General features: G+C 39.0%; 1 protein-coding gene across 6 annotated transcripts in view; it reads left to right on the forward strand.

Annotated features, from left to right (window-relative positions):
- Positions 1 to 19,156, forward strand: part of LYST (lysosomal trafficking regulator) — a 211,994-nt gene that overhangs the window by 150,599 nt on the left and 42,239 nt on the right. For all 6 annotated transcript variants that reach the window (XM_049868668.1, XM_049868673.1, XM_049868670.1 and 3 more), the window contains 6 exons: positions 3,456 to 3,608; positions 6,166 to 6,410; positions 9,730 to 9,796; positions 11,223 to 11,379; positions 14,470 to 14,610; positions 17,615 to 17,832. In XM_049868668.1, the coding sequence (XP_049724625.1) occupies positions 3,456 to 3,608; positions 6,166 to 6,410; positions 9,730 to 9,796; positions 11,223 to 11,379; positions 14,470 to 14,610; positions 17,615 to 17,832 (981 nt within the window). The remainder of the gene's footprint in view (positions 1 to 3,455; positions 3,609 to 6,165; positions 6,411 to 9,729; positions 9,797 to 11,222; positions 11,380 to 14,469; positions 14,611 to 17,614; positions 17,833 to 19,156) is intronic.

The raw sequence follows: 19,156 nt of genomic DNA on the forward strand, positions 1-19,156 counted from the left end.
AAAAGCCTGTGAGCAGCCATCTAAGATACTTTACTGGTCGCACCCCTTCGGGAGCAAGGAAAAATGAAGAAAACTAAAGATACAAGGAGAAGATTAGTCCAAAGGACTAATGGACCACAACTACCATGGCCTCCCCCAGACTGAATCCAGTACAACTAGATCGTGCCCCACAACTGCCACTGACAGAGCTAGAGAAAAATGTAGAACAAACAGAGCTAGAGAAGAATGTAGAACAAAATTCTAACTTAAAAAAAGGACCAGACTTACTGGCCTACCAGAGACTAGAGAAACCCTGAGAGTATGGCCCCTGGACACCCCTTTAGCTCAATAATGAAGTCACTCCAGAGGTTCACCCTTTATCCAAAGATTAAACAGGTCCATAAAACAAAACAAGACTAAAGGTGACACCAGCCTACGGGGCAAAGACCAGAAGGCAGGAGGGGACAGGAAAGCTGGTAATAGGGAACCCAAGGTTGAGAAGGGAGAATGTTGACGTGTCGTGGGGTTGTTAACCAATATCATAAAACAATGTGTACTGTTTAATGAGGAGCTAGTTCTGTAAACCTTCATCTAAAGTTCAATTTAAAAAAAAAGGAAAAAAAAATTGTATCTTTTCAAATAATATGAAAATACTTAAAATAGCCAAAAAAAAACTCAATAGATATTCTTTTCTTATTTATATAACAGTTACTACAAGGCTTGTTTCAGCTGATAAAAAATATAGTTATATTATTTTTCAGGATTATATTTTATGTTGTTTATCTTTTTATCAACTAAGGAATTCAGTAGTTGATTCATGAGTTGATACTTGTCTGGGTCTAAGAGATGACATTTCCTCCTTTTAAACTCTCTTAAAAATGCCCTTGCTTTTTAATAGGTTGAAAGAGTCTTCTTTCCTCTGTACTTTTGTAGTATTTGTTCTTACTTCTTATATATTTGCTATCTTGCATGTTAAATATGTATACAAATGCCTCGTGCCCCCTGTGACAGTGGCTTCCTTGTGTTATATAGATTATTACATGCAGAGAACTTAAAGGGAGTACCTTGCATATGGGGATGCTTGTTAATATATGCTGAATTGAATTCATGAATGAATGTTGACATTAAAGAAGGAATTCAGTTTTAAGCATGAGAATATTATATTTTTATTAAAATGTTATATTTTATAATTTATTTTACTTGTAACATATTTTCTGCTTCTATCTCTAAAAATTATTTGGGACCCAGTACAGTAGTAAAATAAATGTACCCGTTAAACTCATTGCCGACAAGTTGATTCTGACTCAGTGACCCTATAGGACAGAGTAGAACTGCCCCACAGGGTTTCCAAGGAGTGCCTGGTGGATTTGAACCGCTAACCTTTTGGTTAGCAGTTATAACTCTTAACCACTATGCCACCAGGGTTTCCAAAATAAACATAGAGCAGAGCATTCCAAATAAAAAAAGGTAAGGTTTAAGAAGGATGAAGAGCATGGGATAATATAATATTGTAATTGAGTTCTAAACTTTACTCTGAGTTTCCTGTTATTCCTGTTGGCCAGTACGGAAGGATAAATAAAAGCAGTTTTCTAAAATGGAAAACTGAATTAAAACAAAATGAAACAACTAGAATGCAGGTTTATTTGAGGAAATAAATTCTAACTGATTTTATATTTTGGTAGAAGTTTTTTTCATCATCTTTTTATTAAAAACATTGAGTAGCATACTTCATGTATTCATTTGCAATTTACGAAAGATTTGCATGCATGCTTTTAAAGATTTTTCTTGATCTTATACTTTGGGAGGAGCCCAGTGATGGCAGGAGGAGTAGGACCTCTGGCCATTAACTCTTCATTCTGGAACATGTGGGTCTGAATTGATGCTCTCAAGGAAATCACGCTGGCTGGTGGTCACTTTGTCTTATTTCCCTCTGCTAACCATGTTGGAGGGGATTGTAGCCACTTGGTGTGTTCTGATCTGTGAGCTTACTTCAACCAGACAGCTCTTAAACCAAAACCAAACACACTGCCATTGAGTTGATTCTGACATGCAGCTACCCTATAGAACAGGGTAGAACTGCCCATAGGGTTTCCAAGGAGCAGCTGATGAATTCGAACTGCCAACCTTTTGGTTAGCTGCCATGCTCTTAACCACTGCACCACAGGGGCTCCAAACAACCCATAGTGGGGCTCTATTTATCGGAATCATGCACTACATTAGAAAGCAGGAGTATTCCTCCGGAGATTCCGCTTCACCTTGATAGATGACTGAGGGCCCGGAAACTATGTTTCTCGTTCATTTCTGAGCTTGGGCGCTCCCAGGTCACGCAGATAGGTACATTTTAACACAGCTCCATGTGAGGGCAGGCCCAGATAGGAATCCTCAGGGAGAGGCTGTGATGGGCACAGTTTTGTTTTTTTTTTTTTGTCTATTCTTTCACTGGATATATGTCCCTTCCTGGCTTTAACTTTATGAAGCAATCTCAGTTCCTGTACTCTGATTCCAGGGATCCCACAGCCTCATCTACTGTCCCCAAATGGGGTTACCCCAAGTCACTCAGTGTCTGAAACAGTGTGTGCATATGTGTGCATGTCCCCAGGCACACACAACCGGGAGGTCAAAGTGTCAGTTCCTCCTTACTGCTGTTTTTCAGATTTCTCTTTGCTTTTGGCTCCTGGGCATTTCATTTCACTTACTTTCTTACAAGTTCAACTACGCAAGAATGTATGTTAAACTCACAAAAAAAAAAAAGACCAGACTCACTGGTCTGACAGAGACTGGAGAAACCCCGAGAGTATGGCGCCCAGATATCCTTTTAGCTCAGTACTGAAGTTACTCCTGAGGTTTACCCTTCAGCCAATGATTACACAGGCCCATGACACAAACAACAATACACATAGCTCAACCATGTATATGAGACTAAGTGGGCATACCAGTCCAGGAGCAAGGACAAGGAGGCAGGAAAGGACAGGAGAGTTGGACAAATGGACATGGGGAACCCGTGATCGAGAAGAGGAGAGCGTTGACACATCACAGATTGGCAGTCAGTGTCACAAAGCAATATACATATTAATTGTTTAATGAGAAACTAATTTGCTACATCGGGTAAAAAAAAAGTACAGTTAAAAAAAAGGAGGGTGAGAATGGTTGCACAGGCCGAAGAATGTAATCAACGTTACCAAATTGTACCTGTAGAAACGGTTGAATTGGTGAATGTTTTGCTGTAAATATTTTCCACAACAACAACAAAATAAATAAAATTTAGGAAAAAAAAGAATTTTTGTTAAATTTTATCCAGCATTTTGAAGAATTTTGTAGCGGGAGGGTTTTCAGGTAATGTTATCTGCCATTTTGCCCAGAAAAAAAAAAAAAACTCTTCTCATTCAGTTTAGTGATTTTTTTTTTAAGTCTAAAATTAAAAACATTCTTTATATTCCGTGTAACGCAAATACTTTTGTCTCTTTCCTTTGTCTTAGAGCCTTCAGGGAGAGTTGGAACCAGCATCATTTTCCTGGACATATGAAGAAATTAAAGAAGTTCATAAGCGTTGGTGGCAATTAAGAGATAATGCTGTAGAAATCTTTTTAACAAATGGCAGAACACTCCTGTTAGCATTTGATAACACCAAGGTAAATTCATCTTCATTGAGAGATACATATTTTTAAGTGATCCTATGACCAATATAACTTTAGTCGTACTGACTTTATGAAGGTTTAATTTATTTAAACTTTAATTGCACTATCTCTGAAATCAAATAAAAATTGCCTCATTTCTTAGTCCTAACTAATATAGATGGAGTCCCTGGGTGGCGCAATTGGTTAAGCAGTCAACTACTAGCCAAAAGACTGGGGGTTCAAACCCACTCGGAGGCACCTCAAAGAAAGGCCTGACGATCTGCTACCAAAAAATCAGTCATTGAAAGCACTGTGGAGCATAGTTCTACTCTGACACACACGGGGTCGTCATGAGTCAAAATCAACTCAACAACATGTGTAATAAACTTCGTCATATGACAATTATTTTTGTCCTTCAAAGTTGTATTAAAGTCTGTCTTCTGAAAGCATCTGGTTGGTGTTGTATCTGTAAAAACGATATAAGTAAATGAATGAATGAATGTTTTTGTTGGGTGCCATCAAGTCGATACTGACTCATAGTGACCCTGTAATACAGAGTAGAACTTACCCATAGGGTTTTCTAGGCTGTAATCCTTAAAAGAGTAGATCTCCAGGTCCTTTCTCCCAGGCAGCTGCCGGTGGGTTCGAACTGCCGACTTTTCAGTTAACAGCAGAGCACTTAACTGTTGAGCCACCAGGGCTCCCTTGCCTGAAGGTAGTTTTAACTTCCTCAGTGCTATAGAAGATTCCATCTTTGACAAAACCTCTTTTGACCCCCACAACTGCTCCAACTACCATTTCTCTGCTCTCCTATTTAGAAAAACTCTTAGAAAAAAAGTTGAATCACTTGCTGCCTCTAATTCCTCCCCTCCAATTCTCCTTTGAATACTCCAGTCAGGCTTTCTTCTCACCACTATAACTTCTTTTGTCAGGGTCACCCATGACCTCCAGGTTGGTAAACCTCATGGTCGTATCTCTTAGTCCTCAGTTTACTCGTCAGTAGCATTTGGGACAACTGATTACTTAACTCCCTCCTTAAAAAAGCTTGCTCACTTGCTTCTGGTTTACCACTTTCTCTTAGTTCTCTTTTTACCTCCCCAGCCATTCCTTCTCAGTCTTTTTTGTAGATTCTTCCTTGGGATGTCTCAGGGCTCAATCCTCAAACCTTTCTCTTCTCATCCAGTCTTGTGGCTTTAAATACCATCTATATTCTAACAGCTTATAATGCCACCCCCAAAACCTCTCCCTGAAATGCCGTATTCAAATATCTAACTCTCTACTTGGCATCTCCACTTGGAAATCTAATTGGCATCTCAAACTTAAGTGCAAAACTGAACTTCTAATCTTCCCCCCAAAATCTCTTTCCAGTTTCACCCCATCTCAATAAATGACAACTCCATCTTTCCCATTGCAAGACCAAAACCCTGGGAATTATCCTGAGTCCTCTCTTTCACTGATCTCCCACATTTACTCTGTCAGTAACTTCTGTTGGCTCTGCCCTCAAAATATGTCTAGAACGTGCCTACTTCTACTGCTGCCATCCTGGTCTAAGCAATCATCATCTCTTGCCTAAAGTGTTATAATAGCCTGGTAACTGCTCTTTCTGTTTTCATCCTCTCCCCTCTTCAGGCTGTTCTCGGCACAGCAGCCAAAGTATGTCAGATTATGCCATTCCTCTGCTCAAAACCTCCAGTCACTTCCTGTGTCACTCAGTTAAAGCCAAAGTCCTTATAAATAGCCTAACAAGGCTCTGAATAATCTGGCAACTGTTATCTCTCTGACTTTATCTTCTTCCATTCTACCATTCTCTCCCTCTCTCTCTTCACTCATCCACAGTGACTCTCTCTTCACTCATTTCTTTGACTATGTTAGGCATGCTGATGCCTCAAGGCCTTTGCGCTTACTGTTCCCTCTGCCTGGAATGCTTCTCCTGTTGGATATTCATGTGACTCAGTTTCCTCATGTTCTCTGGTCAAATGTCTCCTTATCAGAAGGACCTTCCCTGACTATATAAAATAGCAACTCATCTCTCCGTCCTACCCCTAAGCATTCCTTAACACCTTTACTTTTCTCTGTTTTTCTCCATAGGACTTGTTAGGATCCACCATTGTCTACCTTTCCCCAATAGAATGTAAGAGCTTTAAGTGCTGTATCTCCAGCACCTTGAACAGTTGTTGTAGGTGACTTCGAGTCAGTTCCGACTCATAGCAAGCCTGTGTACAACAGAACAAAACACTGCCTGGTCCTGGGCCATCCTCACAATCATTGTTATGCTTGAGCCCATTGTTGCAGCCACTGTGTCAGTCCATCTCATTGAAGATCTTGTTTTTCGCTGACCATCTACTCTACCAAACATGATGTCGTTGTACTGGTGTGTAATAAATAGGTAAAAAGACCTGGAATTGAATCTCAGTTCTACACCAATTAATTTTATTGGGTAAAAAGTATTTCCTTGGAGAATTTGAGATTAGTAACATGTCCATAATATTGTAGGTTCTTTGGAGAAAAATGTCAGTAAGCCTAAAAGTAAAATATAGGTTTTTTTTTTCTTCCCCCTCTTCTTTCCTTTTAGGTTCGTGATGATGTCTACCACAGTATACTAACAAATAACCTCCCTAATCTTCTGGAATATGGAAACATCACCGCTCTGACAAACTTGTGGTATGCTGGACAAATTACTAACTTTGAGTATTTGACTCACTTAAACAAGCACGCAGGGCGCTCCTTCAACGACCTCATGCAGTACCCAGTGTTCCCGTTTATACTTGCCGACTATGTTAGCGAAACACTGGACCTCAGTGACCCATCCATCTACAGGCAAGTACAGACATCAGCTTTTGGTTTCATCCATTTGTTGTATTGTTTTTATTAAAGTGTTTATTATGAAAATTGTCAAACATGCACAAAAAACAGAATGAATATATATAACAAACCATATATGTCTATCTCCCCAATTCAACAGTTATGAAGATTTTTGCCAAACTTACATTGTCTCTTTTCTTTTTACTTAAGACAAATCACAGACATCTTGTTATATCACCCTGCTCTTAAAAATAATAGGACATTTTCTCACTTGTAAAAAGTTGAACTGGCAAAAAAAAATGAGGACATTTTGTTACATGACCATAATGCCATCTAAGAAAATTAACAATAATTCCATGGTATCTAATACCCAGTTTATTTTCAGATGTGCACTGACTATCTCAAAGATGTCTTTTTATAGTTGGCTTGCTTGAATTGGATGCATTGTGGCCTTTGGTTGTTGTGTCTCTAAAAGACATGCAGCTAGAACAGCCTTCATTTGTGTGTGTTTTTCTTTCTTTCCTCCTAACATTGACTTGTTGAAAAGACCTGGTTATTTATCCTATAGGCTGTCCCACAGTCTGTGTTTTTCTGATTGTTTCCTATAATAGTATTTAACTTGTTCATCTAGCCTGTTTATTTCCTGAAAACTGGAAATTAGCTTCAAGGGCTTGATTAGATTCCGGTTCAACTCTTTTTGGCAAGAATACTTAATAGGTGGTGGGGTGGACTTCAGATTACATCATATCAGGAGGCGTATAATACCCCCCTATTCTAAACCATGTTAAGATTGACCTGTGGGTTCAGGTTCCCATTGACCTTTCATTTAATAGTTTTGTCCGTTGGCAAGTATTGCTTGAATCGGTTATTTCACTAGGGGTTGCAAAATGGTAATTTCCGATTCTCTCATTTGTTCCATATTTATTAGGAGAAAACATACAGGGTGAGCTTGGGATATTTTGTTGCATCAGGAGAGCAAGGAAGTGACCAGAAGGACTCAGGAACCAACTTGAAGCGGCTCTCACTGGCCAAAGTCAAAACAATCTGGGCATCAGATAGAACAATGACTACAACTGAAAACAAAATAAAAGATACACAAGTTCATAATAATACTTTTTAAAAGGCCCCCCAAAAAAGCAAAACAAAACTTATTGATTTCCATTGGAGGTTAGTAGGGCACCAATTCCCTACTTTGAAATTTGGCAATTAATAGAAAAGAATGAAGCATTTATCCCACCTTTTCTGAATGAACTGTATTTTAGAGTAACCAGATAGTCCTAATTGTTGGCATATTTGTCATTTCTTTAGTTTTTTAAGACTTCCTTACTTAAAGAAAAATGGACTCCAAATATTTTACTTGTTACATTAGGGTATTTCGTTATAACCGCTAAATAGTAGCCCTAGTTCAGGTAGGTCTCAAGAAACCAGATTTAGTTTAAAAAAGCAAATGGCAGGTTATTTCTCTTTTAGACTTGTTTATGTACTGCTGTTGGACATTTAAACATTTTATACACTGCTGGTATAAATAGATACGGTCTTTCTGGGAGGTTATTTAACAATATGTATCCAAAGAACCCCGTAAAATGTGCATACTCTTTCTTAGCAATTTAACTTCCAGAAATTGTTTCTTAGGTGATACTTAAGGATGTGTGCCTTTCGGAAGTATGTGTTCCCACTAGAAGTAAGTTTTATGAGGACAGGCACTAAATCTGTGTGGTTCGTTGCCTGGAACAGTGCCTGGGCTGCATGCAAATATTTATCCATAAGGATCGTCCTCGAAGTAGCTAAAATTTAGAAACAGCCTAATGCCCAGCAGTAAATTGAGTACTTTGTATTATGTTGCAGCCATTAAAAGTTCTGTTATAGAAGTATATGTTACAGGCATTGAAAAATCCTTTTCTTTGGAAAAATAAATATGCATGCACAGATAAGCAGAGAAACATCTGGGATGCTACATGCCAAAATATTTTGCCTCCAGATGATAGGATTGAGGATGATTTTTTGTTTGTTTGTTTGCTCATATGTAATTTCTGATTTTTCAACAACAAAAAATACTACTTCTATCCAAAGGAAGCTATTTATGCTACTTATTAAAAAAATTGTATGCCAGGATCTCAAACATGATTCTTCCTGTTTAGATATGTAAATTTGTACCTATTCTATAAAACTTTTTACTTTTTAACAAAGTTTTTAGGATTAGAAAAGTCTCAAAAACAAAATTAGTGTGTTTAATATTGCTAATTTCAATATCCCTGGAAAAATAATGAGTCCCTGTGTGGCGCAAACGGTTAAGTGTTCAACTACTGACCAAAAGGTTGGTGGTTCAGACTCACCCAGAGGTGCCTTGGAAGAAAGACCTGGCAGTCTGATTCCAAAAGGTCACAGCCTTGAAAACCCTATGGAGTACAATGCTGCTCTACACACGTGGGGTCACCAGGAGTCAGAATCGACTTTATGGTAACTGGTTTTGCAGGAAAATAGTAATTTATTTTTAAAAAAGGTATATCAACATCTGGCTAAGCAGACCTGGTTTGACTTACTGAAATCTGGGCAACTCTTGCTATTGGTCTGTTATAGATCCAGATGTTGAAACTCCATGTAGTCCCATTCAGCCAGGGGAAGCTTGCCCTTCCTCACAAGCTCTTTTTCTCTTGTTCTTTCAAGCACCACTTTGGGACACCACTTTGATTCTGTAGCTCATAAAAGTACAGCTCCACTTCTTGAGTTCTGTTGCCTCCCTGGTACCATGTGGACACCAACACAGACACACTTGCACATGTGCACACCAACTCTACACCCCTCACATTGGTATCTCTGCACTGCTGATTAGAGAACAAGATATTTATTTCAGTACTCACACTCCAGATCTCAGCTTGGTCATTTTAAGCATGTGTAATTCCTTCCATTTTTACGAAATAGCCTACTAATCACATAGCGTCTCCTCATGGTCATAATTTCTGTCCAAACGGTCCTTCACTCCTTACTGCCTCACTGGATGTAGAGTGTGGAAGTCAGGGGCGCAGGGACTTCGGGCATGGAGGCAGCAGCAGAGTAGAGAGAGGAGGGAGAGTAGTGGCTCTTCTTATGCACGTTGCCTCTAAATCAGAAATTCCTAATACATCCGGGGATCTGCTGGGAAAATTCCATCTTCACGGTTTGTGAAATCCTCATTTCACATGGTGATTGCTAGTTGAGAAGTAACATGCGTAAGCAGTGAACTAAGGGCCAAGCGTTTTGTTGATCAGTTATTGACTTTCAGGATGCAGACAGCTAGGCAGCTTTCCTCTGACGGTGTCAAAATGTTTAATGCTGTCCGTCATCTCTTCCTTTGCAGAAATCTCTCTAAGCCTATAGCTGTGCAGTATAAAGAAAAGGAAGATCGTTATGTGGACACATACAAGGTAGTGCTAGTTTTTCCTCATATTCGCTAAATAAAAAGTGCAGTTTTGTTTTATAGACCTGTGTTTTGCATAATTATAAGGTACAGTATTACATTTTCTGTTTTTCACTTCCTTGTGCTTTGATTGAGAGACAACTAGAAATCATTATGTGATTTTTAAATATCATTCTGTTATTGTGTCAATTTTCTGGAAACACTTTGCCCAGAGAAAGAAATGCACTTATTGTGGGATAAAGTGAAAACTATTAATCCATGATTATATTCAAATATATAAATAGTTCCTTGTAAAAATCACAAAGAGTTCCAGGGACTTGCTATTTATAACCCCTAATGTTACATGCATGACAATATCAGTATATTTATAGTGTATCATAACTTCTTATTCATATTCAGGGAGTTTTTGCGTTGGCTTTTTAAAGAGAAATTTGCCAGATTTTGAAGTACAGACATTAATTACCTGTTTCTGAGAAACTAGCATTAATGCAAAAAAATCATATTCAGGGAGTTTTTGCGTTGGCTTTTTAAAGAGAAATTTGCCAGATTTTGAAGTACAGACATTAATTACCTGTTTCTGAGAAACTAGCATTAATGCAACACTGTTGGAAATTCAAAAAACTCATTAGCTGCATGTTGCATTTCTCTTCATAACAGTATCAAGAGTGGCTGAAGCAGTTTTCTCATATTCACCACATTATTTTGTATCACAGTGCCAGAAGGATCCTTCCAAGCATCTTATAATTGTTACTACTTGGTTCTTCTTTTGTTGACAATGGGCTATCGCTTTAGGAATCCAGAAGTGACTCTTCTCATTCATTACCACCTGACTTTGTTATCAGAGCCAAACAGAAGCTGTAGGAGACAAGAATAGTGACAGATATTAAATGCTTGATGGAGCTTCCTGCTCTGTGATGAGAAGATAGGGAAAAAAAAAAGTAATGTAAAAAATCACTGTAACCTTTTTTTTTTAATCTCTTTATAACTACAGTGTGAAACAGCCATAAATTGTTACATTAATACTGAACAATTCCAATAATGTGACATGGTTTTCACATTTCTGTTGTTTCTACTTCTAGAGAAGCATTCTCTTAATTACCTAGCGTTACATCTTGAAACTCTTAAAATGCAAGCGTCCCTAGTGATAGTAGCAGCTCTTATTAATTGAGTGCATGGTCTACTTAGACAGGTGGATTTGTATGAGGGAATGCATGAGTAAAGGCCCAGGACATGAGATGCTTCTCAAAGGGTCAGGCTTTAGCAGGGCACTGAGGGGGAGACTCTCAGACACTCAGGGTGGCCATGGTCTTGGTTGGAGTGGAGGGCAAGCTATGGAGTGTGACACAGACGAGGGTAGTAGAGAAGGAACCACTGAGGTGGTTTGGCCTGGGGCACACTCTCACGGATTATGCTCTGATCCTCTGTCCCACCAGTATTTGGAAGAAGAGTACCGCAAAGGAGCCAGAGAAGATGACCCCATGCCTCCTGTGCAGCCCTATCACTACGGCTCCCACTACTCCAACAGCGGGACTGTGCTCCACTTCCTGGTTAGGATGCCCCCTTTCACAAAGATGTTTTTAGCGTATCAAGGTAATAATTTTTTTAACTGCCTAAAACAGTCGTATTTGGGTCATTTGGGGGGAAAAAAAAGTTGACCAACATCCTAAGAACTCTTTGAGACCAATCAGACTGCAGGAGAACTATTTATTCCTTCACTATAAAGTTTGCTTAATCCTTCACCAAAATTCTCCCCAACAAACTGCAGTAAGCCAAATTGTCTTGCTGATGTCTCTCAAATTTTACCTTCAAATTAAACACGTCTAAGTTTATAAAAATGCAGCTTACTTTTTAAAAATTGAGATATAACTGACATACCATAAAATTTACCCTTTTTAAATATATGCCATTCATTTTTTAAAGTGAACTTTATGTTAATAACAATATCAATATTATTTCAAATCATGTAAGTTAGGTTTGGTGCCTAAAAGAAGAGAGTATGTTATTGTAACCCGTTCTGAATATCTAGTTAGGATGAGAGCCACAGTGGCAGCTGGCAGGCCTGAAGATGACTTAGATAGAGGTGACTTTACTGATTCATGCGCAAAATAGGGACACTGTTACCTATCATTTCTAATGAGAACTGGGATATTAGTTCTATCGTTGTTCCTCATGACATCCAGAAGCCTTTGTGGAGTCAGTATCTATTCATTTATTCAGCCCTTTTTGAACTTTATATAAAAACTCATATACAGCCTCTTAGAACAAATGAATTTTGTGTTCTCTCTACTTGGTCTATAAAAAGGACTTTCTTATATTTGTCCCTCAGTAAGCACACAGAGCAAATTTTCCACATGACAGCTGTTCAAATATTTGGAGATGGTTGTCCTGTCCCGTTTCTCCCTCTCAGTCTTGTTTTTCACCAGGCTAATTGTCCTTAGTTAATTTGGCATCAAGCTGAGAGCCTCCTATATGCAAAGCCCTATCCCAGCTGCTGCAAGGAATATAAAAACGTACATAAGACAGTTCTGTACTTAATAGTTTTTAAAAATAGTGGTTAAGGCATCCTCGTTTGCTGTGGTTTCCAAACCTGTCACTTTTCTGATCATCTTTCTAGACATGTTCTGATTTGTGAATGCCCGTATTAAAATATGGCATTCAAAATAAAAAAGACTACGGGCACCTTTTGGTGCCATTGCAGTCTATAACAGAACTGTTCCCTCGCTCCATCTAAGCACTACCTTTCTCTTAATGTAGCCCAAGAATCCGTTTTGTATAAAACTCCCAGTCAGTAAAAATTTCTCCATCGTTTTCATACATATTGCTGTTCTAGGTTTTCTTCATTGTGTATTCGTGAATAGATTTAAAAAATAAAAGCCTGGAACTTCCTCAGTCCCTCTGTTTTATCTGATTAGTTGAAAATCGTTCATATTGACTTTTGGATTTATTTCTATACTATGGTGTGGTACAGAGTTTCTCAACCTTAGCACTATTGACATTTTGGGCTCAATAATTCTTTGTTGTGGGGGGATGTCCTGTGCACAGTAGGGAGTTTAGCAGCTTCCCTGGCCTCTACCCACTAGATACCAGTGATGCTCCCCCTCACCCCAGTTATGACAACCAAAAATGTCTCCAGACACTGCCACATGTCCCCTGGGGGCCAAAAGTACTACTGGTTAAGAACCACTGGTTTAGTATATCCATATTTTAGATTACAGAAACTTGTAGTACTTTAGAAAAGAAAATTAGGAAACTACATAGAATCTTCTAACCTGAACAGCACCCACAGTGTGCTTCTCTTCTTCCACAGTTCCTTAATCTCAACTCTAGATAACAGAACTGTGACCCGCGCCCCCACCCCGTATCCTTACAGAATTCCTTTAATTTTGCTGAACTCCATTTATATTGATAGCTTTTTCTCCTGAGTGAGTTAGTAGGTATTTCTTTCATTGCCCCCCCCTCCTGGCTGAGAAAAAGAAATAACTGTAAACCTCATTTCTTTCCAGATTTTATTTAGTGGCCAGCCGGTGCTAACTGACTCACCAGAAGTGATAAGAAAGTAGTAAATGTAATAGGAAATGCTTCTTGGCAGAGCAGCTAAGGCTTGGGGTAAAAAAATAGCATATCCTTTTAAAATTGTCTGTTGCTTGATTCTGAGATTAGTTTTGTTACAGTCTCCAAATAAAAAGATGTATTCACGTGCCAGCAAGTTCAGAGAAGCTTTAGACAATGAGGAGCCCTGGTGGTGTAGTGGTTAAGAGCTTTGGCTGCCAACCAAAATGTCAGCAATTCAAATCTACCAGCTGCTCCTTAGAAACCCTATGGGGTAGTTCTACTGTGTCCTATAGGGTCACTATGAGGCAGAATCAACTCAGTGGTACTGGGTTTTTATGGGTTTTAGACGATGAAACACTGCTGATGGTTTCTGGGGTGGCCTGGATATATTTTAATATTCTAGGCCTGGCTTATGGCTAGAAATTCTGATAATTGTTGAGGGAGAAGAGACAGGGTCAAAACTCAGTTCTTGATTATTAATGATCTACCACAGATAAACTTAACAAAAAAGTAACTATGCTTAGTTTTACCTTCATTCACTGGAAATTTCACTCAATTCTGTAGCCTCAGAGTTAGAATATCTAAATCGCAATCCCCACCCCCAACCCCACCCCCCATCTGGCCAAAAAAAAAAATTGAAAATAAAGGGAAAGAAGTAGTCTTAACAATTAGAAGTGAAGAAATAATTTTGTCTTCTAATGGGGAAAATGATTATACCTGCTTGAACTTTAATTCTCCTTCTTTATTATTCATTCATTCATTCAATAAACACATCATTATTGAGTGCCTATTGGATTATGTGCTAGGTGTTGATATGCCAGGTTCCTGCTCTTGTGGCGCTTTCATTACTTGGGGAGACAGATGGTAATCAATTAAACAGATAAATGATGTAAATTCATCTTGTTATGTGTATTATGAAAGCATGATACAGATCAAAAGTCATGTTAGTAAGATCTCAAATTATTTATAGAAGCAGTTCTTTTCAAAGACATGAATAACCTCCTTTAAACTATGAACAAGCAAAATGAACATTATTTTAATCCTTTCAAACTAGCAAATGCAAATTAATTATGATAGGCTTCAGATGGAATTTTGTGTCTTAATTGTATTATTTTTATTCCTTTATAGATCAAAGTTTTGACATTCCAGACAGAACTTTTCATTCTACAAATACAACTTGGCGCCTCTCATCTTTTGAATCCATGACTGATGTGAAAGAACTTATACCAGAGTTTTTCTATCTTCCAGAATTCTTAGTTAACCGTGAAGGTATAGCCATAAATCTTTTCAAATTTGTATTTCTGAGGGTTTGTGGTTATTTTATAGTTTTCCAAAAATAGCTTTTGTAAGTCCTGAAGTTTGAGTCCCCAGATAAGAGAAGCACCTTTATTTAATTAACTATATAATTTTATTTCCAAGTGAGCTTAACGAATTTAAGTATTTTATGGAACTAAATATATCCCCATAATAACTTTTAAGTATTAAAATTATTTATAAGCATGTATTTTAATTTTATCACAGATATTGCTTTATTCTTCTTTCTGATTACAAACTTATAGTATACTTATTATTTTAAAAAAAAAAGCATGAATTTATTGAAAGCATTAAATTAACCAAAATCTCAACAATGATTTTCTGAGGCATGACAAAGAAATAAAACACTCTAACCAGAATTTATCTGATAACCAGAAAGAATAAAAAACTAGTTGCCTTCAAGTCAATTCTGACGCATGGCAACCCCATGTGTGTTAGAATAGAACTGTTCTCCATACGGTTTTCAATGGCTGATTTTTCAGAAATAGATTACCAGGGCTTTCTTCTGAGGTACCTCTGGGTGAACCTGAACCTCCAGACTTTCGGACAGCAGCCAAACACATTAACCATTTGCACTACCCAAGGACTACACCAGAAGGATAAGGTCAAATGTCCTGTGGTGCCAGTGACCAACAGTCTTGGTTAAGCTTACCTGTTCTTTAGCAGAAGATCATTTAAACCTCTTGGTGGTTTTCCTACATTATTTAATTTGGGAATACATGAAATTGAGAATTATATCTTTAGGGAACTTAGGGTTGGGTAAATTACTTTAGCATTTTGTTCTATATTAACTAACCTCTCTGTAGTTGTTTGGAGAATCATTAATAAATCCATGCTGCTGTTACCCTGGAGTATGTCGCATAGTTGCCCAAGTGAGAAATGTCTTAGCCTAGTATCCCCACCTATAATTTGGGAAGAGGAACCCTGGTGGTGCAGTGGATAAGCACTCAACTGCTAACCAAAGGTCAGTGGTTCAAACCCACCATGAGAGAAAGATGCTGCAATCTGCTTCTGTAAAGACTAGAGCCTTGGAAGACCTATGGGGCAGTTCTACTCTGCCCTGTAGGGTTACTATGAGTTGGAATCGACTTGATGGCAGTGGGTGTGGTTTGGTTTTTGGTTAATTTGGGGTGGCTGCCTTGTGCCTTTCAATTTGGGACTCATATTTAAATCTACTCTCCATTTTCTCTGTCCATGGTCCCTTGTTTGCATATCTATTACTGCATAACAAATAACCCCAACACTTAATGACTTAAAACAACAATAAATTGATTAGCTATCACAGATTTTGCAGGTCAGAAATTCAAGAACAGCTCAGCCAGGTTTTGGCTCAGGGTCTCTCAGGAGGCTGCATTCAGGTTGGCTGGAGCAGCTGGGAGTTGGCAGGCAGGCCTCTCTGTCTTCGTGCACTATCAGTGCTTGCCTGTGTTGTCTCTCCACGTGAGCGAGTTTGGGCTTCCTGATAGCATGGTGGCCTCAGACATCCGGCTTGGCAGCTCAGGGTTCCAAAGGTGAGTGTTCCAAGAGAGAGACAGCATGGCCTGTTTGCCCTAGCCTTGGAAGTCACACAGCATCACTTCCACTGCGTTCTGCTCGTTAAGGCAGTCACACGTTCCTGCCCAGGTTCAAAAGGATGGAACAGAGACCTTACCTCTTGATGAGGGAGTGGCAAGATTCTGGAAAAACAAGCAAGACAGGAAATATTGTTGCAGTCATTTTTGGAAAATATAATCTGCTCTAACTTGCATTGTGCCATCTCCTGTAGCATTTATGAACGGCTGTCCTTCTCCATCCATGTCATCTGCTCTGGGTGAGGAGGGACGTGCCCCCAGAGCACCTGAAAGCTAGGAGTGACTGCATTTAGAGACTGCCGCGCAGCCCCAGCACTTAGCTGCTTCATCCACTTTTGTTAAGTGAATTCCTGCAGCTTCTTCTCCTGCCGCTGCACACAGTCTGCAGGTGCTCAGCCAGTCCATCCTGCATCAGCCCTGCAGCTCCTCTGCAGGATGACTGCCTATCTGTGTGGGATGGTCCCACCCTCATCCCCACCTGGATTTTATATCAGCCCTTGGTTTATCTTTCAAGTCATATCATTTCAAAATCCTTCCAAAATTGAAAAGCCTTCTAACTGTTTCACAAGATGAAGAAGTAGCCAGACAGCAGCTTAATTTTATATGGGGCTTAGTCAGCTTTTGAGAGACCCCCTCTTTTTTTTTTTTTTCTCTCTGATATGATATTCAGCTTTTCTATCATAAAAGGTAGCACGAAGAACCATTTCTGTTCAAAGGTAATATTTAGGGAAAAAAATTTTAATAAACACTTCTGAGATTTTTATTTACACTAGTAGACTAGTAAACAATTAGATATCAGCTCATTTATATCACAGAAGAAGGCCCTAATTTGATATAATTGGATACTTTTTTGTTATCCAGAAGAATGCTTAGCAGAAAGGAAGTCAAAACAGGCCTATATATAGTCTTACCATAAAATTAATACACTTCGACAGCTTGTTCTAGGAATAAGCATACTTTGTATTTGTTGAGTTTTTGAAACTATAGAATACTAGTACTTACTAAACATAAATTGTCCTAAATTTGCTAAAATGTAAACACCAATAATTCAGGTTCACAATTGAATAGATATTTAAGCGCTTCTTGCATTTGAAGATTTGATTAGTGGGAATATGCAGTGTTTATCTGCTTTTTCTTCAACTTGTTTTAAAGTGACAGAAGAATAAAGTTGAAAGATCTCAAATTTAATTAGAATATTATTAATTCATGTAGGCCTATTAGTAGGTAAGTAAGTAGATGAACAATGGTGTATCTTACTTAAAAGGTAAATCCTTTTCTTGTCTGTAGCACACAATTGGCTTTTTCTATAGATTCTGTAGACCTGCTCTGTGAGCCTAACGGAGCATACTTTTGGTAAGTTAAGCATTAATGTTGATATTGTCTTTTAGGTTTTGATTTTGGTGTGCGCCAGAATGGTGAGCGGGTTAATCACGTCAACCTGCCCCCGTGGGCACGTAACGATCCTCGCCTTTTCATCCTCATCCATCGCCAGGCTCTGGAGTCCGACTGTGTGTCCCAGAACATCTGTCAGTGGATTGACTTGGTGTTCGGGTATAAGCAAAAGGGGAAAGCATCCGTTCAAGCCATCAATGTTTTTCATCCTGCTGTAAGTGAAGCTTTGAAAATACCCTGTGCTTATTTATATAAGATGTTATTGTTAGTTGCCGTCACGTCAGTTCCAACTCATGGTGACCCCATGTCTCTAGAGTAGAACTGCTCCATAGGGTTTTCAAGGTTGTGACCTTTTGGAAGCAGATCTCCAGGCCGTCTTTCAAGGCACCCCGGGGCAGGGAGGGGTGGGGCTCAAACTGCCAGCCTTTTGGCTAGGAGTTCAAACTGCCAGCTTTTTGGCTAGTGGTCAATCATTTAACCATTTGCACCACCAAGGAACGGCTTATATAAGACCTGAATAGTTAAAAGGGTAACAACAGTATGTGTTTTTACCCTAGATTTTCAGGTTTTATATTTTATATCTTTATAAATAACTAAGATGTTATCTGTGTCAAAATGGGGGGTTAGTCCCCAGGACCATGCCCAAGTTAGAGTTCACCAGAAGGACTTAGAGGATGCAGCATATGGTCATACTTATGGCTAAGGTTTATCACAGCAAAAAGATACAAAGCAAAATCAGCCAAGAGGAAAGGCACATGGGAGAAAGTCTGGAGAAAACCAGGTACAAACTTCCAATAGTCTTCTCCTAGTGAGTCACAAAGAACACATTTATGAGAAGCCCTGCCTGGTGACGGAGTGGTTAAGCTCTCAAATGCTAACCAAAAGATTGGTGGTTCAAACCTACCCACAGGAGAAAAGACCTGGAGATACGGCCCCATAAAGATTACAGCCTAGAAAACCCTATGGGGAAGTTCTGCTCTGTCCTGTAGGGTCTCTATGAGTCAGAGACAGCTCAGCGGCAGCCAACAACAACACTAAACCAAGAACACATTTACTTTCTCCAGCAACAAATTGTGGCAACACGTGTGAACTGTTGTCTACCAGAGAAGCTCATTAGAGACTTGGTTTTTATTGGGGGCTGTTAACATAGGTACATCTGCCTAGCACTTACTGAAATTCCAGACTCCCAGAAGGAAAGCAGGTGTTCAGCATAAACCATATGGTTTGTACAAACAGTTTAGGCACAGTGAGCCACTGTTTATCAGCTAGGGAATGGCGAGAACCCTACCAAGATCTATGTTCCCAGACCCCAACCAAGGGGCCAGCCTTGCAAGCAGACCTTTGTAAGGATAATAGTCTCAGGCCTGCCTTGTCAGCCGCCTTCTGCACATTGCACACATGCTCTATTTTAAAGTGCTGGAGAACATTTTATTACAGAAACAGTATGTGTGCCTTGTTAGAAAATGTGTAAAATACAGATGGACAACAAGAAGTAATTTAAAAATCAACTTTGATATCCCTATCCAGAGACAAATATT

This window comes from Elephas maximus, chromosome 24 (assembly GCF_024166365.1).
Source record: "Elephas maximus indicus isolate mEleMax1 chromosome 24, mEleMax1 primary haplotype, whole genome shotgun sequence".
Classification (NCBI taxonomy): Eukaryota; Metazoa; Chordata; class Mammalia; order Proboscidea; family Elephantidae; genus Elephas; species Elephas maximus.